General features: G+C 54.0%; 1 protein-coding gene across 1 annotated transcript in view; it reads left to right on the top strand.

Annotated features, from left to right (window-relative positions):
• Window positions 1-24018, top strand: part of LOC138579451 (vitelline membrane outer layer protein 1-like) — a 435230-nt gene extending 411212 nt beyond the window's left edge. The window contains exon 4 of the mRNA XM_069649780.1: window positions 23383-24018. Within this exon, the coding sequence (XP_069505881.1) occupies window positions 23383-23680 (298 nt within the window). The 3' untranslated portion in view covers window positions 23681-24018. The remainder of the gene's footprint in view (window positions 1-23382) is intronic.
• The last annotated feature ends 863 nt before the right edge of the window (window positions 24019-24881 follow it).

Genomic DNA, 24881 nt, shown 5'->3' with positions numbered 1-24881 from the left:
GTGAGAAGCCAGAGCCATACAGAGAGCCTGGGAGGGAACCGGGGAGGTGGAGACTGCTGAATGATTGTTCAGCTCCTTTCAGATTTCAAATAGTTCTGCCGTGTTGTTAGAAGCCACAGAGATGTGGGCTTGCATATGGACCCTCTTCTTGGAGAGGACAGAGTATTGCCTTTGGAAAAGGTTCCAGGCCAGATTGTCAGAGGATGCACCCAAAGCCCTCCACTTCGTCTCAGCCACCCTGCATGCATTTCAGGGTGGCGAGTTCAGAGTCATACCAAGAGTTGCACTTGGAGGTAAGCTTCAGACACATTCTCATGATAGGGGCAAGGATGTCCATGGTGTTGGAGATAGAAAGATGCAGGTTAGAGAGGGTGGTATCAGAGTATGAGCCAGCCATAGGAGTAGGAGAAAGTAGCAGCAAAGGCATCCACTGACATGCTTCATTGACCAAATGACTGAGAAGCCAGGTTGCAGTGCTGGGGTGGGCTTTGCCTGAGGGACAGATAGTTTCAGGTGAGAGGAAAGCAGAAAGTAGTCAGTCCAAGAGAGAGTAGTGGTGAGAGGGATGTCTGTCGCGATGAGAACATCCAAGGTGTGTCCAGAAAAATGTGTTGGACCAGAGGGTAGAATGGAGAGAGTGAGAGTGTGGCAGAGGTTGCAGAAAAGCACAGAGGAGGGATTAGAAGCATCCAGGTGGATGTTGAGGTTTCTGGAGAGGAGGAGTTGAGAGGTAGAGGCAAGAAGAGAAGAATAGAGGTCAGCCCATTCTGTGAGGAAGAGGGCAACCTGGCGGTGGTCACAGTCAAAGAGAGGCCAGGAGAGATAGAGAGCCTTCAGACCAGGCATTCAAAGGAGGAGTAGGCCAGCACAGGAATGACAGAAGCATGGATCCACTCTGGAAATATCAGAGCTACTCCACCTGCAGGTTGGTTGTTTCTGGGCTCTGAGAGGATCTTGTAGCCATCAGGGAGGAGAGTGTCAAAACTCGTGACAGAGCTGGCTGTGAATCATGTCTCGGTGAGAGCGAGGACATCCAGGTCTAGTTCTTCGAAGAGGTGGCAGATGCAGGGTAGTGTTTGACAGCAGAGCAAGAGATTAGAGTAGTGATGTGAAGCAGGTTGCCACATTTCAAAGACTTCCCGGGGTGGGTTACCGGTTTGAGGTACACCCAGTGGACGTGGTAGAGGGGACCGAGAGTGAGCAGAGGAGGTAGTAGGGGTGGCATAGTGGCCAGAGAGGAGGAGGAAGGAGCCAGAGAAGCAGCGGAAGAAGGAGGTGGCACAGGAGCCATAGAGGTGCTAGTAGGAGTAGCAGGAGAAGGAAGAAACTTGATAAGATGCAGGAGACGCCTATCAAAAAGGAGGAGATTGGGCTAAGGGCCCTGGACCAAGACGGTGCCATTCAGATAGTCATTAATGATGGTCTTGGAAGAGTGGACAGAAGCCAAGAGGACCTCCCACCGAGTACCACCATTAATGGGCGAAGAAGAGATAGGAGAGGGAGCCAAGACCATATGATGGGTCCATCGGTAAGGAGAGGGAATGACAGAGCATGTCGGTTAGGGTCTGTCTGGAGGAAGTGCTAACGTGGGTATCAGCGATAGGGAGGCCAGGGTTGAGACCCGGATGTCCCTCTTGAACATTTTCCTACCAGACTTAGTGAGAGGGATAGGATAGGAGATAGATTAGCAGTTTGAGAAGATGGGAGAGATTGAGAGCACCATAGAGGGTGCGAGTATGTCAGAAGGGAGTGTGAGGAAGGAAAGGAGCACCACCCATAGCCAAGCAGCACAGGTGGCAACAGAGGGGAGGGATCACACTGAAAGGGGGACACAGAAAGCAAGAAGCAGGCAACAACCACAGGGAAACGCAGGAGCAGTGTGGATGGAGGACAGGGGGGTTGTGGGGAGCGCACTGTAAAACACCCAGATTCGACTTTCCTAAGAGGGAAAAAGTCCTAGTTTCAACACAAACAGCAAAGGAAAAAGCAAACTTTCCTAGAGAGATGGCCAGGCAATACAGTTCAATATGTTACAATATGAACAACAGAGTAATTAGAGGCTTTGGTCAGTTTAGTGGGGTGTAGTGATTGCTGCAACCCCTTACCCACCACACTTACTTTATTAGTCACAGAAGGTTGTCGGCTGCAGGCTTCTTGCTTCCCCAGCTGACACCGGCAGACACCATCTGGAACTGCTTCAGGGGAAGCTGTCCTTTGCCTCTAGGGCCTTCACCAAGGGGGCTGCAACGGACAATACCTGCAAACACTCCTTCCCCTGCCATGCCCTTAACCTCTAGAAGTCAAGCCAGCTGCAAGCTTAGAAGACACTTCCCTTCCCCTACAAAACATTAAAAATGTGGCTTTTCCATCAATACCTCCTGTGCAACGAAATCCACATTATTTTTTTCTTGAAAAACTGTAGTTTAAATCACAAAGTTCAAACTTTTGTTTCAAAAATTCTCCCTAACAATAAGTAGCCTGTGTGTCCCAACAACCACACAAATTAATATTTCAGATTTTTTCAAGCACAGCTAAGGCTAGGTTATACGGATTGGCACCTATTCATGTTAAGTTGACTAGTATCGAGACATCATCAATGATATACGAGTTCATCAATCTTCAGTTTTCAGTAGCATGTCCATATAGTCTACCACTGCACAAGAAAGTTTAATGTTATTCCCTGAGATGATCTGAGACCACCAAGCTTCCATGTCTTCGTCACGAGGTGGAAATTTCCCTAGGTGCAACGTACGTTGGCTACGAGTTCCTTCACAGCCAATTATTAGATATTTGGATGACTCAATATCATTCACTGCTTTATCACGTCTGTGCCAGAGAGTTTCTTTCGTTATCAATGAGTTCATTCGAAGTCTTAGAAATTGTTCTCGGTGATGGCATGAGGGGCAGTGAAGCAAATATCAAGGCTGCACATAGTTTATTTCAGCCAAAGCCTCAAAGAGATGGCAGAGTGCAGGCTTGCACGTCTTTGTTGGTTAGTTATCCAGGCCCAAGACTCAAACTTCTTCTTTTCACATTGAGGCCGGTTCAACATTTCAAGGTGGTTGATGTTGGCGCCAGTCAGAATTGCAATTAGTTGGTTAGCCCATGTTTTTAATAGACTTGATTGAGTACTGTTACTCTCACTTGCAGAAATCTGAGCAGGGGTCGGCGTAGACAGGAGCATTTTTCGCAATACAGTAAGTGATGGCCACACAACTCTGGTGTGAAGAGAACTCAGAGCCAGTTCATATCTTAACATTGTCATGGAAGTGAACTGTGGCAATTTCATTACGTAGCGCCAAAGCCGACCCTGCAGCGTCTGCCAGATATGTTCTTTTATGTTCCAACCAGCCTCTGCACCAAAAGCGATAACTGGAACTACCTTTTGAAGGTAGAAAGTCAGGACAGGAGCCAAGGAAAACTTGCCATAATCTTTGTTGATCTTGGGGCCTTGCAAGGCAAGCCTTGTCATCCGAGTTTTTAGCTCAACGATCCAGTGATGCTCACAAATAGAGTTGTTAAACTGGATCCCTAAGTACCTCATGGAGGTCACAGAGCTAAGGATTTCACCGGCAAGCGTCCACCTAAAAGATTTGTCCACATTTTTCTGTTCTTCTACCATCAGTACTTGGCTACTGTCCCAAATGCCATGCCCCACTCTGGCTGTCACAAGTTTGAAAGTGTTCCACTGCTCCTGAGTTAGGTTTGTCCTATAAACGATTAAATAAATAAATAAAATATTGGAGGGATGGATGAACATGTGAATGAATGGACAGACAGGCAAATGGACAGGTGAATGATTGGACAGTTGAACGGATGGACAGAGGGACAGATAAACAGCTCAACAGATAGATGGACGGACAGATGAACAGATGATGAATAGATCTAAGCAAGGAAGAAAGGAAGGAAAACATGAATAATGAAGGAAATATGGATGTACGGGTGGGCCGATGCATGGATTGAAGTTTGGGATGGTGAATATATGGATGGATTTCTGGGCAGAGGATGGGTGAATGGATGTTTAGATGGCTGGGTAGCTGGGAGGAATGGTGGTTGGCTGGTTAAATATATTTATGGATCCATAGAATGATGGCTGGATGACTAGTAAAGAATTATGGGATATTTTTATGGTAGCACTGGCTTTTATGTCACAAACTTTTTTCAACCGGAAATAGTTTTCTGTGTGTGTAATCGATATGAAAGGCAGTACTGCTGTTTTTTATTCTATAAAATAAACACTACAAAAATCGTCCTGCCATTTTGTTTAATTTAGAAACTTTGTAAAAATATTACTAATACATTGGAAAATTGCTTAAGTCAATACGATCCCTGACCCCTCTTCTTGTGAAGCCCTAGTGGGACGATGTAATGGGATGCTTGTCTCTGGTGACCAGGTCTCATTGGGTTGCTTGTCTCTGTTGACCGACACTCATTGGATGCGTGTCTCTGGTGACCAGGTCTCATTGGGGTGCTTGTCTCAGGTGATCAGCTCTCATTGGGGTGCTTGACTGTGGTGGCCAGGTCTCATTGGGGTTCTTGTCTCAAGTGACCAGTTCTCATTGGGGTGCTTGTCTCTAGTGGCCAGGTGTCATTGGGGTGTTTGTCTCTGATGACCATGTCTCATAGGGGTGGTTGTCTCTGTTGACTGGCACTCAATGGATACATGTCTCTGGTGACCAGGTCTCATTGGGGTGCTTTTCTCTAGTAGCCAGCTGTCATTGGGATGCTTGTCTCTGGTGGCCGGTTCTCATTGGGGTGCTTGTATCAGGTGACCAGGTCTCATTGGCGTGCTTGTCTCTGGTGTCCAGGTCTCATTGGGATACTTGTCTCTGGTGGCCAGGTCTCATTGGGATGCTTGTCTCTGGTGGCCAGTTCTCATTGGGGTGCTTGTCCCTGGTGACCAGGTCTCATTGGGGTGCTTGTCTCAGGTGACCAGGTCTCATTGGGGTGCTTCTCTCTGGTGACCAGGTCTCATTGGGGTGCTTCTCTCTGGTGACCAGGTTTCATTGGGGTGATTGTCTCAGGTGACCAGCTCTCAATGGGGTGCTGGCCTCAGATGACCAGGTCTCATTTTGGTACTTTTCTCAAGTGACCAGGTCTCATTGCAATGATTATCTCTGGTGGCCAGCTCTCATTGGGGTGCTTGTGTCTGGTGACCAGGCCTCATTGCGATGCTTGTCTCTGGTGGCCAGGTCTCATTGGGATGCTTGTCTCTGGTGGCCAGTTCTCATTGGGGTGCTTGTCTATGGTGACTAGGTCTCATTGGGGTGCTTGACTGAGGTGAGCAGCTCGCATTAGGGTGCTTGCCTCAGGTGACCAGCTCTCATTGGGGTGCTTGTCTCAGGTGGCCAGCTCTCATTGGGGTTCTTGTCTCAGGTGACCAGGTCTCATTGGGATGATTGTCGCTGGTGACCAGGTCTCATTGTGGTGCTTTTCTCTGGTGATCAGCTCTCATTGGGGTGCTTGACTCTGGTGACCAGGTCTCATTGGGATGCTTGACTCTGATGACTAGGTCTCATTAGGATGCTTGTCTCTGGTGGCCAGGTGTCATTGGGATGCTTCCCTCTGGTGATCAGGTCTCATTGGGTGCTTGTCTCTTGTGGCCAGGTCTCATTGGGGTATTTTTCTCTGATGACCATGTCTCATTGAGGCAGTTGTCTCTGTTGACCGGCACTCATTGGGTATGTGTCTCTGGTGACCAGGTCTCATTGGGGTGCTTGTCTCTGGTAGCCAGCTCTCATTGGGAGGCTTGTCTCTGGTGGCCAGGACTCCTTGGGATGCTTGTCTCTGGTGGTCAGCTCTCATTGGGGTGCTTGTCTCTGGTGACCAGGTCTCATTGGGAGGCTTGTCTCTGGTGGCCAGGACTCCTTGGGATGCTTGTCTCTGGTGGCCAGGACTCATTGGGGTGCTTGTCTCTGGTGGCCAGTTCTCTTTGGGGTGCTTGTCTCAGGTGACCAGGTCTCATTGGGGTGCTTGTCTCAGGTGACCAGCCCCCATTGGGGTGCTTGTCTCTGGTGACCAGGTCTCATTGGGGTGCTTGTCTCAGGTGACCAGATCTCATTGGGGTGCTTGCCTCAGGTGACCAGATCTCATTGGGGTGCTTGTCTCTGGTGACCAGGTCTCATTGGGGTGCTTGGCTCAGGTGACCATCTCTTATTGGGGTGCTTGCCTCAGGTGTCCAGATCTCATTGGGGTGCTTGCCTCTGGTGACCATGTCTCACTAGGATGCTTGTCTCTGGTGATCAGGTCTCATTGGGATGCTTGTCTCTGGTGGCGAGCTCTCATTGGGGGCTTGTCTCTGGTGACCAGGTCTCATTGGGGTGCTTGTCTCTGATGACCAGCTCTCATTGGGATGCTTGTCTCTGATGACCAGCTCTCATTGGGCTGCTTGTCTCTGGTGACCAGGTCTCATTGGGTTTCTTGTCTCTGGTGAACAGCTCTCATTGGGGTGCTTGCCTCAGGTGTCCCGATCGCATTGGGGTGCTTGTCTTTGGTGACCAGGTCTCACCGGGATGTTTGTCTCTGGTGATCAGGTCTCATTGGGATGCTTGTCTCTGGTGGCCAGCTCTCATTGGGGTGCTTGCCTCAGGTGACCAGATCTCATTGGGGTGCTTGTCTCTGATGACCAGCTCTCATTGGGGTGCTTGTCTCTGGTGACCAGCTGTCATTGGGGTGCTTGCCTCAGGTGATCAGCTCTCATTGGGGTGCCTGTCTCTGGTGACCAGCTGTCATTGGGGTGCTTGCCTTAGGTGACCAGATCCCATTGGGGTGCTTGTCTCTGATGACCAGCTCTCATTGGGGTGCTTGTCTCTGGTGACCAGCTGTCATTGGGGTGCTTGCCTCTGGTGACTAGGTCTCATTGGGGCGATTGTCACAGGTGACCAGGTCTCATTGGGATGCTTGTCTCTGGTGGCCAGGTCTCAATGGAGTGCTTTTCTCTGGTGACCAGGTGTCATTGGGGTGCTTGTCTCTGGTGCCCAGCTCTCATTGGGGTGCTTGCCTCAGGTGACCAGATCTCTTTGGGGTGCTTGCCTCTGGTGATCAGGTCTCATTGGGGTGCTTGTCTCTGGGGGCCAGATCCCATTGGGGTGCTTGTCTCTTGTGACCAGGTCTCATTGGGGTGCTTGTCTCTGGTGGCCAGCTCTCATTGTGGTGCTTGCCTCGGGTGACCAGCTCTCATTGGGCTGCTTGCCTCAGGTGACCAGATCTCATTGGGGTGCTTGTCTCTGGTGGCCAGGTCTCATTGGGGTGCTTGTCTCTGGTGACCAGCTGTCATTGGGGTGCTCGCCTCTGGTGACTAGGTCTCATTGGGGCGATTGTCACAGGTGACCAGGTCTCATTGGGATGCTTGTCTCTGGTGGCCAGGTCTCATTGGAGTGCTTTTCTATGGTAACCAGGTGTAATTGGGGTGCTTGTCTCTGGTGGCCAGCTCTCATTGGGGTGCTTGCCTCAGGTGACCAGATCTCTTTGGGGTGCTTGCCTCTGGTAATCAGGTCTCATTGGGGTGCTTGTCTCTGGGGGCCAGATCCCATTGGGGTGCTTGTCTCTTGTGACCAGGTCTCATTGGGGTGCTTGTCTCTGGTGGCCAGCTCTCATTGTGGTGCTTGTCTCTGATGACCAGCTCTCATTGGGCTGCTTGTCTCTGGTGACCAGGTCTCATTGGGTTTCTTGTCTCTGGTGAACAGCTCTCATTGGGGTGCTTGCCTCAGGTGTCCAGATCGCATTGGGGTGCTTGTCTCTGGTGACCAGGTCTCACCGGGATGTTTGTCTTGGTGATCAGGTCTCATTGGGATGCTTGTCTCTGGTGGCCAGCTCTCATTGGGGTGCTTGTCTCTGGTGACCAGCTGTCATTGGGGTGCTTGCCTCAGGTGACCAGCTCTCATTGGGGTGCCTGTCTCTGGTGACCAGCTGTCATTGGGGTGCTTGCCTTAGGTGACCAGATCCCATTGGGGTGCTTGTCTCTGATGACCAGCTCTCATTGGGGTGCTTGTCTCTGGTGACCAGCTGTCATTGGGGTGCTTGCCTCTGGTGACTAGGTCTCATTGGGGCGATTGTCACAGGTGACCAGGTCTCATTGGGATGCTTGTCTCTGGTGGCCAGGTCTCAATGGAGTGCTTTTCTCTGGTGACCAGGTGTCATTGGGGTGCTTGTCTCTGGTGCCCAGCTCTCATTGGGGTGCTTGCCTCAGGTGACCAGATCTCTTTGGGGTGCTTGCCTCTGGTGATCAGGTCTCATTGGGGTGCTTGTCTCTGGGGGCCAGATCCCATTGGGGTGCTTGTCTCTTGTGACCAGGTCTCATTGGGGTGCTTGTCTCTGGTGGCCAGCTCTCATTGTGGTGCTTGCCTCGGGTGACCAGCTCTCATTGGGCTGCTTGCCTCAGGTGACCAGATCTCATTGGGGTGCTTGTCTCTGGTGGCCAGGTCTCATTGGGGTGCTTGTCTCTGGTGACCAGCTGTCATTGGGGTGCTCGCCTCTGGTGACTAGGTCTCATTGGGGCGATTGTCACAGGTGACCAGGTCTCATTGGGATGCTTGTCTCTGGTGGCCAGGTCTCATTGGAGTGCTTTTCTATGGTAACCAGGTGTAATTGGGGTGCTTGTCTCTGGTGGCCAGCTCTCATTGGGGTGCTTGCCTCAGGTGACCAGATCTCTTTGGGGTGCTTGCCTCTGGTAATCAGGTCTCATTGGGGTGCTTGTCTCTGGGGGCCAGATCCCATTGGGGTGCTTGTCTCTTGTGACCAGGTCTCATTGGGGTGCTTGTCTCTGGTGGCCAGCTCTCATTGTGGTGCTTGCCTCGGGTGACCAGCTCTCATTGGGGTGCTTGCCTCAGGTGACCAGCTCTCATTGGGGTGCTTGCCTTAGGTGACCAGATCTCATTGGGGTGCTTGTCTCTGGGGGCCAGATGCCATTGTGGTGCTTGCATCAGGTGACCAGCTCTCATTGGGGTGCTTGCCTCAGGTGACCAGATCTCATTGGGGTGCTTGTCTCTGGTGGCCAGCTCTCATTGTGGTGCTTGCCTCGGGTGACCAGCTCTCATTGGGGTGCTTGCCCCAGGTGACCAGATCTCATTGGGGTGCTTGTCTCAGGTGACCAGCTCTCATTGGGGTGCTTGCCTAAGGTGACCAGCTCTCATTGGGGTGCTTGCCTCAGGGGACCAGATCTCATTGGGGTGCTTGTCTCTGGTGGCCAGCTCTCATTGGGGTGCTTGCCTCAGGGGACCAGATCTCATTGTGGTGCTTGTCTCTGGTGGCCAGGTCTCATTGGGATGCTTGTCTCTGGTGGCCAGTTCTCATTGGGGTGCTTGTCTATGGTGACCAGGTCTCATTGGGGTGCTTGACTGAGGTGAGCAGCTCGCATTAGGGTGCTTGCCTCAGGTGACCAGCTCTCATTGGGGTGCTTGTCTCAGGTGACCAGCTCTCATTGGGGTTCTTGTCTCAGGTGACCAGGTCTCATTGGGATGATTGTCTCTGGTGACCAGGTCTCATTGTGGTGCTTTTCTCTGGTGATCAGCTCTCATTGCGGTGCTTGACTCTGGTGACCAGGTCTCATTGGGATGCTTGACTCTGATGACTAGGTCTCATTAGGGTGCTTGTCTCTGGTGGCCAGGTGTCATTGGGTTGCTTCTCTCTGGTGATCAGGTCTCATTGGGTGCTTGTCTCTTGTGGCCAGGTCTCATTGGGGTATTTTTCTCTGATGACCATGTCTCATTGAGGCAGTTGTCTCTGTTGACCGGCACTCATTGGGTACGTGTCTCTGGTGACCAGGTCTCATTGGGGTGCTTGTCTCTGGTAGCCAGCTCTCATTGGGGTGCTTATCTCAGGTGACCAGGTCTCATTGGGATGCTTATCTCTGGTGGTCAGCTCTCATTGGGGTGCTTGTCTCTGGTGACCAGGTCTCATTGGGAGGCTTGTCTCTGGTGGCCAGGACTCATTGGGATGCTTGTCTCTGGTGGCCAGTTCTCTTTGGGGTGCTTGTCTCAGGTGACCAGGTCTCATTGGGGTGCTTGTCTCAGGTGACCAGCCCCCATTGGGGTGCTTGTCTCTGGTGACCAGGTCTCATTGGGGTGCTTGTCTCAGGTGACCAGATCTCATTGGGGTGCTTGCCTCAGGTGACCAGATCTCATTGGGGTGCTTGTCTCTGGTGACCAGGTCTCATTGGGGTGCTTGGCTCAGGTGACCATCTCTTATTGGGGTGCTTGCCTCAGGTGTCCAGATCTCATTGGGGTGCTTGTCTCTGGTGACCACATCTGAAAGGGATCCTTGTCTCTGGTGATCCGGTCTCATTGGGATGCTTGTCTCTGGTGGCCAGCTCTCATTGTGGTGCTTGTCTCTGGTGACCAGGTCTCATTGGGGTGCTTGTCTCAGGTGACCAGCTCTCATTGGGGTGCTTGTCTCTGGTGACCATGTGTCACTGGGATGCTTGTCTCTGGTGATCAGGTCTCATTGGGATGCTTGTCTCTGGTGGCGAGCTCTCATTGGGGGCTTGTCTCTGGTGACCAGGTCTCATTGGGGTGCTTGTCTCTGATGACCAGCTCTCATTGGGATGCTTGTCTCTGATGACCAGCTCTCATTGGGCTGCTTGTCTCTGGTGACCAGGTCTCATTGGGTTTCTTGTCTCTGGTGAACAGCTCTCATTGGGGTGCTTGCCTCAGGTGTCCAGATCGCATTGGGGTGCTTGTCTCTGGTGACCAGGTCTCACCGGGATGTTTGTCTTGGTGATCAGGTCTCATTGGGATGCTTGTCTCTGGTGGCCAGCTCTCATTGGGGTGCTTGCCTCAGGTGACCAGATCTCATTGGGGTGCTTATCTCTGATGACCAGCTCTCATTGGGGTGCTTGTCTCTGGTGACCAGCTGTCATTGGGGTGCTTGCCTTAGGTGACCAGCTCTCATTCGGGTGCTTGTCTCTGATGACCAGCTCTCATTGGGGTGCTTGTCTCTGGTGACCAGCTGTCATTGGGGTGCTTGCCTCTGGTGACTAGGTCTCATTGGGGCGATTGTCACAGGTGACCAGGTCTCATTGGGATGCTTGTCTCTGGTGGCCAGGTCTCATTGGAGTGCTTTTCTCTGGTGACCAGGTGTCATTGGGGTGCTTGTCTCTGGTGGCCAGCTCTCATTGGGGTGCTTGCCTCAGGTGGCCAGATCTCTTTGGGGTGCTTGCCTCTGGTGATCAGGTCTCATTGGGGTGCTTGTCTCTGGGGGCCATATCCCATTGGGGTGCTTGTCTCTTGTGACCAGGTCTCATTGGGGTGCTTGTCTCTGGTGGCCAGCTCTCATTGTGGTGCTTGCCTCGGGTGACCAGCTCTCATTGGGCTGCTTGCCTCAGGTGACCAGATCTCATTGGGGTGCTTGTCTCTGGTGGCCAGCTCTCATTGGGGTGCTTGTCTCTGGTGACCAGCTGTCATTGGGGTGCTTGCCTCTGGTGACTAGGTCTCATTATGGCGATTGTCACAGGTGACCAGGTCTCATTGGGATGCTTGTCTCTGGTGGCCAGGTCTCATTGGAGTGCTTTTCTCTGGTGACCAGGTGTAATTGGGGTGCTTGTCTCTGGTGGCCAGCTCTCATTGGGGTGCTTGCCTCAGGTGACCAGATCTCTTTGGGGTGCTTGCCTCTGGTAATCAGGTCTCATTGGGGTGCTTGTCTCTGGGGGCCAGATCCCATTGGGGTGCTTGTCTCTTGTGACCAGGTCTCATTGGGGTGCTTGTCTCTGGTGGCCAGCTCTCATTGTGGTTCTTGCCTCGGGTGACCAGCTCTCATTGGGGTGCTTGCCTCAGGTGACCAGCTCTCATTGGGGTGCTTGCCTTAGGTGACCAGATCTCATTGTAGTGCTTGTCTCTGGGGGCCAGATCCCATTGTGGTGCTTGCCTCAGGTGACCAGCTCTCATTGGGATGCTTGCCTCAGGTGACCAGATCTCATTGGGGTGCTTGTCTCTGGTGGCCAGCTCTCATTGTGGTGCTTGCCTCGGGTGACCAGCTCTCATTGGGGTGCTTGCCCCAGGTGACCAGATCTCATTGGGCTGCTTGTCTCAGGTGACCAGCTCTCATTGGGGTGCTTGCCTCAAGTGACCAGCTCTCATTGGGGTGCTTGCCTCAGGGGACCAGCTCACATTGGGGTGCTTGCCTCAGGGGACCAGATCTCATTGGGGTGCTTGTCTCTGGTGGCCAGCTCTCATTGGGGTGCTTGCCTCAGGGGACCAGATCTCATTGGGGTGCTTGTCTCTGGTGACCAGCTCTCATTGGGGTGCTATTCTCAGGTGCAGGTGACCAGCTCTCATTGGGGTGCTATCCTCAGGTGACCAGATCTCATTGGGGTGCTTGCCTCAGGTGACCAGCTCTCATTGGGGTGCTTGCCTCAGGGGACCAGATCTCATTGGGGTGCTTGTCTCTGGTGGCCAGATCTCATAGGGGTGCTTGCCTCAGGGGACCAGATCTCATTGGGGTGCTTGTCTCTGGTGACCAGCTCTCATTGGGGTGCTATTCTCAGGTGCAGGTGACCAGCTCTCATTGGGGTGCTATCCTCAGGTGACCAGATCTCATTGGGGTGCTTGTCTCAGGTGGCCAGCTCTCATTGGGGTGCTTGCCTCAGGGGACCAGCTCTCATTGGGGTGCTTGCCTCAGGGGACCAGCTCTCATTGGGGTGCTTGCCTCAGGTGCAGGTGACCAGCTCTCATTGGGGTGCTATCCTCAGGTGACCAGATCTCATTGGGGTGCTTGCCTCAGGTGACCAGCTCTCATTGGGGTGCTTGCCTCAGGGGACCAGATCTCATTGGGGTGCTTGTCTCTGGTGGCCAGATCTCATAGGGGTGCTTGCCTCAGGGGACCAGATCTCATTGGGGTGCTTGTCTCTGGTGACCAGCTCTCATTGGGGTGCTATTCTCAGGTGCAGGTGACCAGCTCTCATTGGGGTGCTATCCTCAGGTGACCAGATCTCATTGGGGTGCTTGTCTCAGGTGGCCAGCTCTCATTGGGGTGCTTGCCTCAGGGGACCAGCTCTCATTGGGGTGCTTGCCTCAGGGGACCAGCTCTCATTGGGGTGCTTGCCTCAGGTGACCAGCTCTCATTGGGGTGCTATCCTCAGGTGACCAGATCTCATTGGGGTGCTTGTCTCAGGTGGCCAGCTCTCATTGGGGTGCTTGCCTCAGGTGCAGGTGACCAGCTCTCATTGGGGTGCTTGCCTCAGGGGACCAGCTCTCATTGGGGTGCTTGTCTCAGGTGACCAGCTCTCATTGGGGTGCTATCCTCAGGTGACCAGATCTCATTGGGGTGCTTGTCTCAGGTGGCCAGCTCTCATTGGGGTGCTTGCCTCAGGTGCAGGTGACCAGCTCTCATTGCGGTGCTTGCCTCAGGGGACCAGCTCTCATTGGGGTGCTTGCCTCAGGTGCAGGTGACCAGCTCTCATTGGGGTGCTATCCTCAGGTGACCAGATCTCATTGGGGTGCTTGCCTCAGGTGACCAGCTCTCATTGGGGTGCTTGCCTCAGGGGACCAGATCTCATTGGGGTGCTTGTCTCTGGTGGCCAGCTCTCATTGGGGTGCTTGCCTCAGGGGACCAGATCTCATTGGGGTGCTTGTCTCTGGTGACCAGCTCTCATTGGGGTGCTATTCTCAGGTGCAGGTGACCAGCTCTCATTGGGGTGCTATCCTCAGGTGACCAGCTCTCATTGGGGTGCTATCCTCAGGTGACCAGATCTCATTGGGGTGCTTGCCTCAGGTGACCAGCTCTCATTGGGGTGCTTGCCTCAGGGGACCAGATCTCATTGGGGTGCTTGTCTCTGGTGGCCAGATCTCATAGGGGTGCTTGCCTCAGGGGACCAGATCTCATTGGGGTGCTTGCCTCAGGTGACCAGCTCTCATTGGGGTGCTTGCCTCAGGGGACCAGATCTCATTGGGGTGCTTGGCTCAGGTGACCATCTCTTATTGGGGTGCTTGCCTCAGGTGTCCAGATCTCATTGGGGTGCTTGCCTCTGGTGACCACATCTGAAAGGGATCCTTGTCTCTGGTGATCCGGTCTCATTGGGATGCTTGTCTCTGGTGGACAGCTCTCATTGTGGTGCTTGTCTCTGGTGACCAGGTCTCATTGGGGTGCTTGTCTCAGGTGACCAGCTCTCATTGGGGTGCTTGTCTCTGGTGACCATGTCTCACTAGGATGCTTGTCTCTGGTGATCAGGTCTCATTGGGATGCTTGTCTCTGGTGGCGAGCTCTCATTGGGGGCTTGTCTCTGGTGACCAGGTCTCATTGGGGTGCTTGTCTCTGATGACCAGCTCTCATTGGGATGCTTGTCTCTGATGACCAGCTCTCATTGGGCTGCTTGTCTCTGGTGACCAGGTCTCATTGGGTTTCTTGTCTCTGGTGAACAGCTCTCATTGGGGTGCTTGCCTCAGGTGTCCCGATCGCATTGGGGTGCTTGTCTCTGGTGACCAGGTCTCACCGGGATGTTTGTCTCTGGTGATCAGGTCTCATTGGGATGCTTGTCTCTGGTGGCCAGCTCTCATTGGGGTGCTTGCCTCAGGTGACCAGATCTCATTGGGGTGCTTGTCTCTGATGACCAGCTCTCATTGGGGTGCTTGTCTCTGGTGACCAGCTGTCATTGGGGTGCTTGCCTCAGGTGACCAGCTCTCATTGGGGTGCCTGTCTCTGGTGACCAGCTGTCATTGGGGTGCTTGCCTTAGGTGACCAGATCCCATTGGGGTGCTTGTCTCTGATGACCAGCTCTCATTGGGGTGCTTGTCTCTGGTGACCAGCTGTCATTGGGGTGCATGCCTCTGGTGACTAGGTCTCATTGGGGCGATTGTCACAGGTGACCAGGTCTCATTGGGATGCTTGTCTCTGGTGGCCAGGTCTCAATGGAGTGCTTTTCTCTGGTGACCAGGTGTCATTGGGGTGCTTGTCTCTGGTGCCCAGCTCTCATTGGGGTGCTTGCCTCAGGTGACCAGATCTCTTTGGGGTGCTTGCCTCTGGTGATCAGGTCTCATTGGGGTGCTTGTCTCTGGGGGCCAGATCCCATTGGGGTGCTTGTCTCTTGTGACCAGGTCTCATTGGGGTGCTTGTCTCTGGTGGCCAGCTCTCATTGTGGTGCTTGCCTCGGGTGACCAGCTCTCATTGGGCTGCTTGCCTCAGGTGACCAGATCTCATTGGGGTGCTTGTCTCTGGTGGCCAGCTCTCATTGGGGTGCTTGTCTCTGGTGACCAGCTGTCATTGGGGTGCTCGCCTCTGGTGACTAGGTCTCATTGGGGCGATTGTCACAGGTGACCAGGTCTCATTGGGATGCTTGTCTCTGGTGGCCAGGTCTCATTGGAGTGCTTTTCTCTGGTAACCAGGTGTAATTGGGGTGCTTGTCTCTGGTGGCCAGCTCTCATTGGGGTGCTTGCCTCAGGTGACCAGATCTCTTTGGGGTGCTTGCCTCTGGTAATCAGGTCTCATTGGGGTGCTTGTCTCTGGGGGCCAGATCCCATTGGGGTGCTTGTCTCTTGTGACCAGGTCTCATTGGGGTGCTTGTCTCTGGTGGCCAGCTCTCATTGTGGTGCTTGCCTCGGGTGACCAGCTCTCATTGGGGTGCTTGCCTCAGGTGACCAGCTCTCATTGGGGTGCTTGCCTTAGGTGACCAGATCTCATTGGGGTGCTTGTCTCTGGGGGCCAGATCCCATTGTGGTGCTTGCATCAGGTGACCAGCTCTCATTGGGGTGCTTGCCTCAGGTGACCAGATCTCATTGGGGTGCTTGTCTCTGGTGGCCAGCTCTCATTGTGGTGCTTGCCTCGGGTGACCAGCTCTCATTGGGGTGCTTGCCCCAGGTGACCAGATCTCATTGGGGTGCTTGTCTCAGGTGACCAGCTCTCATTGGGGTGCTTGCCTAAGGTGACCAGCTCTCATTGGGGTGCTTGCCTCAGGGGACCAGATCTCATTGGGGTGCTTGTCTCTGGTGGCCAGCTCTCATTGGGGTGCTTGCCTCAGGGGACCAGATCTCATTGGGGTGCTTGTCTCTGGTGGCCAGGTCTCATTGGGATGCTTGTCTCTGGTGGCCAGTTCTCATTGGGGTGCTTGTCTATGGTGACCAGGTCTCATTGGGGTGCTTGACTGAGGTGAGCAGCTCGCATTAGGGTGCTTGCCTCAGGTGACCAGCTCTCATTGGGGTGCTTGTCTCAGGTGACCAGCTCTCATTGGGGTTCTTGTCTCAGGTGACCAGGTCTCATTGGGATGATTGTCTCTGGTGACCAGGTCTCATTGTGGTGCTTTTCTCTGGTGATCAGCTCTCATTGCAGTGCTTGACTCTGGTGACCAGGTCTCATTGGGATGCTTGACTCTGATGACTAGGTCTCATTAGGGTGCTTGTCTCTGGTGGCCAGGTGTCATTGGGTTGCTTCTCTCTGGTGATCAGGTCTCATTGGGTGCTTGTCTCTTGTGGCCAGGTCTCATTGGGGTATTTTTCTCTGATGACCATGTCTCATTGAGGCAGTTGTCTCTGTTGACCGGCACTCATTGGGTACGTGTCTCTGGTGACCAGGTCTCATTGGGGTGCTTGTCTCTGGTAGCCAGCTCTCATTGGGGTGCTTATCTCAGGTGACCAGGTCTCATTGGGATGCTTATCTCTGGTGGTCAGCTCTCATTGGGGTGCTTGTCTCTGGTGACCAGGTCTCATTGGGAGGCTTGTCTCTGGTGGCCAGGACTCCTTGGGATGCTTGTCTCTGGTGGCCAGTTCTCTTTGGGGTGCTTGTCTCAGGTGACCAGGTCTCATTGGGGTGCTTGTCTCAGGTGACCAGCCCCCATTGGGGTGCTTGTCTCTGGTGACCAGGTCTCATTGGGGTGCTTGTCTCAGGTGACCAGATCTCATTGGGGTGCTTGCCTCAGGTGACCAGATCTCATTGGGGTGCTTGTCTCTGGTGACCAGGTCTCATTGGGGTGCTTGGCTCAGGTGACCATCTCTTATTGGGGTGCTTGCCTCAGGTGTCCAGATCTCATTGGGGTGCTTGTCTCTGGTGACCACATCTGAAAGGGATCCTTGTCTCTGCTGATCCGGTCTCATTGGGATGCTTGTCTCTGGTGGCCAGCTCTCATTGTGGTGCTAGTCTCTGGTGACCAGGTCTCATTGGGGTGCTTGTCTCAGGTGACCAGCTCTCATTGGGGTGCTTGTCTCTGGTGACCATGTCTCACTGGGATGCTTGTCTCTGGTGATCAGGTCTCACCGGGATGTTTGTCTTGGTGATCAGGTCTCATTGGGATGCTTGTCTCTGGTGGCCAGCTCTCATTGGGGTGCTTGCCTCAGGTGACCAGATCTCATTGGGGTGCTTATCTCTGATGACCAGCTCTCATTGGGGTGCTTGTCTCTGGTGACCAGCTGTCATTGGGGTGCTTGCCTCAGGTGACCAGCTCTCATTGGGGTGCTTGTCTCTGGTGACCAGCTGTCATTGGGGTGCTTGCCTTAGGTGACCAGATCCCATTCGGGTGCTTGTCTCTGATGACCAGCTCTCATTGGGGTGCTTGTCTCTGGTGACCAGCTGTCATTGGGGTGCTTGCCTCTGGTGACTAGGTCTCATTGGGGCGATTGTCACAGGTGACCAGGTCTCATTGGGATGCTTGTCTCTGGTGGCCAGGTCTCATTGGAGTGCTTTTCTCTGGTGACCAGGTGTCATTGGGGTGCTTGTCTCTGGTGGCCAGCTCTCATTGGGGTGCTTGCCTCAGGTGGCCAGATCTCTTTGGGGTGCTTGCCTCTGGTGATCAGGTCTCATTGGGGTGCTTGTCTCTGGGGGCCAGATCCCATTGGGGTGCTTGTCTCTTGTGACCAGGTCTCATTGGGGTGCTTGTCTCTGGTGGCCAGCTCTCATTGTGGTGCTTGCCTCGGGTGACCAGCTCTCATTGGGCAGCTTGCCTCAGGTGACCAGATCTCGTAGGGGTGCTTGTCTCTGGTGGCCAGCTCTCATTGGGGTGCTTGTCTCTGGTGACCAGCTGTCATTGGGGTGCTTGCCTCTGGTGACTAGGTCTCATTGGGGCGATTGTCACAGGTGACCAGGTCTCATTGGGATGCTTGTCTCTGGTGGCCAGGTCTCATTGGAGTGCTTTTCTCTGGTGACCAGGTGTAATTGGGGTGCTTGTCTCTGGTGGCCAGCTCTCATTGGGGTGCTTGCCTCAGGTGACCAGATCTCTTTGGGGTGCTTGCCTCTGGTAATCAGGTCTCATTGGGGTGCTTGTCTCTGGGGGCCAGATCCCATTGGGGTGCTTGTCTCTTGTGACCAGGTCTCATTGGGGTGCTTGTCTCTGGTGGCCAGCTCTCATTGTGGTGCTTGCCTCGGGTGACCAGCTCTCATTGGGGTGCTTGCCTCAGGTGACCAGCTCTCATTGGGGTGCTTGCCTTAGGTGACCAGATCTCATTGGGGTGCTTGTCTCTGGGGGCCAGATCCCATTGTGGTGCTTGCCTCAGGTGACCAGCTCTCATTGGGATGCTTGCCTCAGGTGACCAGATCTCATTGGGGTGCTTGTCTCTGGTGGCCAGCTCTCATTGTGGTGCTTGCCTCGGGTGACCAGCTCTCATTGGGGTGCTTGCCCCAGGTGACCAGATCTCATTGGGCTGCTTGTCTCAGGTGACCAGCTCTCATTGGGGTGCTTGCCTCAGGTGACCAGCTCTCATTGGGGTGCTTGCCTCAGGGGACCAGATCTCATTGGGGTGCTTGTCTCTGGTGGCCAGCTCTCATTGGGGTGCTTGCCTCAGGGGACCAGATCTCATTGGGGTGCTTGTCTCTGGTGACCAGCTCTCATTGGGGTGCTATTCTCAGGTGCAGGTGACCAGCTCTCATTGGGGTGCTATCCTCAGGTGACCAGATCTCATTGGGGTGCTTGTCTCAGGTGGCCAGCTCTCATTGGGGTGCTTGCCTCAGGGGACCAGCTCTCATTGGGGTGCTTGCCTCAGGGGACCAGCTCTCATTGGGGTGCTTGCCTCAGGTGCAGGTGACCAGCTCTCATTGGGGTGCTATCCTCAGGTGACCAGATCTCATTGGGGTGCTTGCCTCAGGTGACCAGCTCTCATTGGGGTGCTTGCCTCAGGGGACCAGATCTCATTGGGGTGCTTGTCTCTGGTGGCCAGATCTCATAGGGGTGCTTGCCTCAGGGGACCAGATCTCATTGGGGTGCTTGTCTCTGGTGACCAGCTCTCATTGGGGTGCTATTCTCAGGTGCAGGTGACCAGCTCTCATTGGGGTGCTATCCTCAGGTGACCAGATCTCATTGGGGTGCTTGTCTCAGGTGGCCAGCTCTCATTGGGGTGCTTGCCTCAGGGGACCAGCTCTCATTGGGGTGCTTGCCTCAGGGGACCAGCTCTCATTGGGGTGCTTGCCTCAGGTGCAGGTGACCAGCTCTCATTGGGGTGCTTGCCTCAGGGGACCAGCTCTCATTGGGGTGCTTGCCTCAGGTGACCAGCTCTCATTGGGGTGCTATCCTCAGGTGACCAGATCTCATTGGGGTGCTTGTCTCAGGTGGCCAGCTCTCATTGGGGTGCTTGCCTCAGGTGCAGGTGACCAGCTCTCATTGGGGTGCTTGCCTCAGGGGACCAGCTCTCATTGGGGTGCTTGCCTCAGGTGACCAGCTCTCATTGGGGTGCTATCCTCAGGTGACCAGATCTCATTGGGGTGCTTGTCTCAGGTGGCCAGCTCTCATTGGGGTGCTTGCCTCAGGTGCAGGTGACCAGCTCTCATTGCGGTGCTTGCCTCAGGGGACCAGCTCTCATTGGGGTGCTTGCCTCAGGTGCAGGTGACCAGCTCTCATTGGGGTGCTATCCTCAGGTGACCAGATCTCATTGGGGTGCTTGCCTCAGGTGACCAGCTCTCATTGGGGTGCTTGCCTCAGGGGACCAGATCTCATTGGGGTGCTTGTCTCTGGTGGCCAGCTCTCATTGGGGTGCTTGCCTCAGGGGACCAGATCTCATTGGGGTGCTTGTCTCTGGTGACCAGCTCTCATTGGGGTGCTATTCTCAGGTGCAGGTGACCAGCTCTCATTGGGGTGCTATCCTCAGGTGACCAGCTCTCATTGGGGTGCTATCCTCAGGTGACCAGATCTCATTGGGGTGCTTGCCTCAGGTGACCAGCTCTCATTGGGGTGCTTGCCTCAGGGGACCAGATCTCATTGGGGTGCTTGTCTCTGGTGGCCAGATCTCATAGGGGTGCTTGCCTCAGGGGACCAGATCTCATTGGGGTGCTTGTCTCTGGTGACCAGCTCTCATTGGGGTGCTATTCTCAGGTGCAGGTGACCAGCTCTCATTGGGGTGCTATCCTCAGTTGACCAGATCTCATTGGGGTGCTTGTCTCAGGTGGCCAGCTCTCATTGGGGTGCTTGCCTCAGGGGACCAGCTCTCATTGGGGTGCTTGCCTCAGGGGACCAGCTCTCATTGGGGTGCTTGCCTCAGGTGCAGGTGACCAGCTCTCATTGGGGTGCTATCCTCAGGTGACCAGATCTCATTGGGGTGCTTGCCTCAGGTGACCAGCTCTCATTGGGGTGCTTGCCTCAGGGGACCAGATCTCATTGGGGTGCTTGTCTCTGGTGGCCAGATCTCATAGGGGTGCTTGCCTCAGGGGACCAGATCTCATTGGGGTGCTTGTCTCTGGTGACCAGCTCTCATTGGGGTGCTATTCTCAGGTGCAGGTGACCAGCTCTCATTGGGGTGCTATCCTCAGGTGACCAGATCTCATTGGGGTGCTTGTCTCAGGTGGCCAGCTCTCATTGGGGTGCTTGCCTCAGGGGACCAGCTCTCATTGGGGTGCTTGCCTCAGGGGACCAGCTCTCATTGGGGTGCTTGCCTCAGGTGCAGGTGACCAGCTCCCATTGGGGTGCTTGCCTCAGGGGACCAGCTCTCATTGGGGTGCTTGCCGCAGGTGACCAGCTCTCATTGGGGTGCTATCCTCAGGTGACCAGATCTCATTGGGGTGCTTGTCTCAGGTGGCCAGCTCTCATTGGGGTGCTTGCCTCAGGTGCAGGTGACCAGCTCTCATTGGGGTGCTTGCCTCAGGGGACCAGCTCTCATTGGGGTGCTTGCCTCAGGTGACCAGCTCTCATTGGGGTGCTATCCTCAGGTGACCAGATCTCATTGGGGTGCTTGTCTCAGGTGGCCAGCTCTCATTGGGGTGCTTGCCTCAGGTGCAGGTGACCAGCTCTCATTGGGGTGCTTGCCTCAGGTGACCAGCTCTCATTGGGGTGCTTGCCTCAGGTGACCAGATCTCATTGGGGTGCTTGTCTCTGGTGACCAGCTCTCATTGGGGTGCTATTCTCAGGTGCAGGTGACCAGCTCTCATTGGGGTGCTATCCTCAGTTGACCAGATCTCATTGGGGTGCTTGTCTCAGGTGGCCAGCTCTCATTGGGGTGCTTGCCTCAGGGGACCAGCTCTCATTGGGGTGCTTGCCTCAGGGGACCAGCTCTCATTGGGGTGCTTGCCTCAGGTGCAGGTGACCAGCTCTCATTGGGGTGCTATCCTCAGGTGACCAGATCTCATTGGGGTGCTTGCCTCAGGTGACCAGCTCTCATTGGGGTGCTTGCCTCAGGGGACCAGATCTCATTGGGGTGCTTGTCTCTGGTGGCCAGATCTCATAGGGGTGCTTGCCTCAGGGGACCAGATCTCATTGGGGTGCTTGTCTCTGGTGACCAGCTCTCATTGGGGTGCTATTCTCAGGTGCAGGTGACCAGCTCTCATTGGGGTGCTATCCTCAGGTGACCAGATCTCATTGGGGTGCTTGTCTCAGGTGGCCAGCTCTCATTGGGGTGCTTGCCTCAGGGGACCAGCTCTCATTGGGGTGCTTGCCTCAGGGGACCAGCTCTCATTGGGGTGCTTGCCTCAGGTGCAGGTGACCAGCTCCCATTGGGGTGCTTGCCTCAGGGGACCAGCTCTCATTGGGGTGCTTGCCGCAGGTGACCAGCTCTCATTGGGGTGCTATCCTCAGGTGACCAGATCTCATTGGGGTGCTTGTCTCAGGTGGCCAGCTCTCATTGGGGTGCTTGCCTCAGGTGCAGGTGACCAGCTCTCATTGGGGTGCTTGCCTCAGGGGACCAGCTCTCATTGGGGTGCTTGCCTCAGGTGACCAGCTCTCATTGGGGTGCTATCCTCAGGTGACCAGATCTCATTGGGGTGCTTGTCTCAGGTGGCCAGCTCTCATTGGGGTGCTTGCCTCAGGTGCAGGTGACCAGCTCTCATTGGGGTGCTTGCCTCAGGTGACCAGCTCTCATTGGGGTGCTTGCCTCAGGTGACCAGATCTCATTGGGGTGCTTGTCTCAGGGGACCAGCTCTCATTGGGGTGCTTGCCTCAGGTGCAGGTGACCAGCTCTCATTGGGGTGCTATCCTCAGGTGACCAGATCTCATTGGAGTGCTTGTCTCTGGTGACCAGCTCTCATTGGGGTGCTATCCTCAGGTGACCAGATCTCATTGGAGTGCTTGTCTCTGGTGACCAGCTCTCATTGGGGTGCTATCCTCAGGTGACCAGATCTCATTGGGGTGCTTGCCTCAGGGGACCAGCTCTCATTGGGGTGCTTGCCTCAGGTGCAGGTGACCAGCTCTCATTGGGGTGCTTGCCTCAGGTGCAGGTGACCAGATCTCATTGGGATGCTTGCCTCAGGGGACCAGCTCTCATTGGGGTGCTTGCCTCAGGTGCAGGTGACCAGCTCTCATTGGGGTGCTTGCCTCAGGTGCAGGTGACCAGCTCTCATTGGGGTGCTTGCCTCAGGGGACCAGCTCTCATTGGGGTGCTATTCTCAGGTGCAGGTGACCAGCTCTCATTGGGGTGCTTGCCTCAGGGGACCAGCTCTCATTGGGGTGCTATTCTCAGGTGCAGGTGACCAGCTCTCATTGGGGTGCTATTCTCAGGTGCAGGTGACCAGCTCTCATTGGGGTGCTTGCCTCAGGTGCAGGTGACCAGATCTCATTGGGGTGCTTGCCTCAGGGGACCAGCTCTCATTGGGGTGCTTGCCTCAGGTGCAGGTGACCAGCTCTCATTGGGGTGCTTGCCTCAGGTGCAGGTGACCAGCTCTCATTGGGGTGCTTGCCTCAGGGGACCAGCTCTCATTGGGGTGCTATTCTCAGGTGCAGGTGACCAGCTCTCATTGGGGTGCTATTCTCAGGTGCAGGTGACCAGCTCTCATTGGGGTGCTTGCCTCAGGTGCAGGTGACCAGATCTCATTGGGGTGCTTGCCTCAGGGGACCAGCTCTCATTGGGGTGCTTGCCTCAGGTGCAGGTGACCAGCTCTCATTGGGGTGCTTGCCTCAGGTGCAGGTGACCAGCTCTCATTGGGGTGCTTGCCTCAGGGGACCAGCTCTCAATATTTCATGATGTCTAAGATGCTGTAAAATGCAACTGACTTAAAATGATCTTTTTGCTGAAGCTATTCTCAATATTACAGAAAATGTAACACTGGGTTTCTTTTTAGGGCGGGAGTGTGGGGCCCTATTTCATGGTGCCCCGGCGGTGTCATGATATCCTTTTCCTTGAGAGTGCAGCCCTACCAAGGAGCAGTCACAGATGACACGGCAGCCAATAACATCCGGTTCTACTGCAGCGACGAAGCAATCATTGAAGGTTGCGGTGGAAATTTGGGGTCTTATGGGGGATTTAGCGCTTCCTGCATGAAGGGAATGTGTGGCCTGCAGGTGAGGATAGAACTGCCGCAGCCAATAGTTGACGACACTGGTATGAATGACGTCAGGATCTTCTGCTGCAACGACTGAAGAGGGATTATTGTCCATGCGCGCCGTTGTCCTCATTTGAAGACCATTTTCCCTCTTTGGACATTTGGGAGTCACGTTTGCCATCAACGGATCACCCCCTAATGGTTTCAAGTTCCTTGTGTTGGCAAATGGCAGCTTCATCTAATCACCAGCCCATCCTGACTCAGTGGCCATAGCTTCAGGGCGTCCATTCAGGCCTGCCTTCAGGAACTCCTTGCTCATCAAAGCAAACATCTTTAATAAATTGTATGATGAAATCCAGTCCTGTCAGCTCATTACTAAATGAGTGCCTGCATTTCTCTGTACGTCACCCACAAGGTCATGACTTGTAAGATGGTATACACACTTTTTTAAAATCTTTTACTCTTCACAGTTTTTGTGTTTTTTGTACACTTTTCACAGGGTGCGTAAAACATAAATTGCATTTCATTGCAGTTCACATCGTAATAAAGTCATCAAGAGTGTGAGACATTTGAAGTATACTTTGGTAAAGAAACAAGGACATATTGGAGAGGAGTAGAGTAGGACAAACAATGAGGGCAAGACCTCCGCATTCTCTATCATGGAAGTCATCTCAATGGAATCTCCACCCATGCATGTGCAGGATCTAGGCACATACATGTACGCATGGCTGTGTGCTGTTACGGGTGGCTTCAACATCAACGTTTTTATCTGCCTATTGGTCAAGTGCCTCTGGAGGAGCCACCCAGAGAAGGGCAGCCCCTCACTGGCTCGGGCATTCCTCAACCCCAGGTTGGTCACCCTTGCTACCTAAAGCCCGCCTTATTAAAGGTGATGGCCCAAAGGCAAACACCTTATCTTGAGACCGCCCTCTGGGAACAATCTAGGTGGTCCCTTCCCTAAAGACCCCAAAGGAAGTATTATGTAAGAACAGGTGCCGTTCAGATCCCAAGGCCCTATTTGGTCTCTTCCTTCCACATCCTCCGTTTCCTCTTCCTACATCTTTCTGTCTCCCACCCTTCTCTCCGTCTACTCTCTCCTAGCTCTCTCTTGAATATACCTCTTTCATCCTCTCTACTATCTACCTCCACTCATCGATATTATACTCTCCTACCACGTGCAACACCATTATTACTCTCTCTGTCCCACACTACTGCTCTCTACTCCACTCTACTACTACTTCCCTCTCCAACTCCAATTTACTACTACTCCCCTCTCCAACTCCAATCTACTACTACTC

This window comes from Ambystoma mexicanum, chromosome 3p (assembly GCF_040938575.1).
Source record: "Ambystoma mexicanum isolate Mex_15411 chromosome 3p, UKY_AmexF1_1, whole genome shotgun sequence".
NCBI lineage: Eukaryota > Metazoa > Chordata > Amphibia > Caudata > Ambystomatidae > Ambystoma > Ambystoma mexicanum.
The sequence above is the reverse complement of the archived record's forward strand: the minus strand, read 5'-3'. Positions and strand labels throughout refer to the sequence as shown.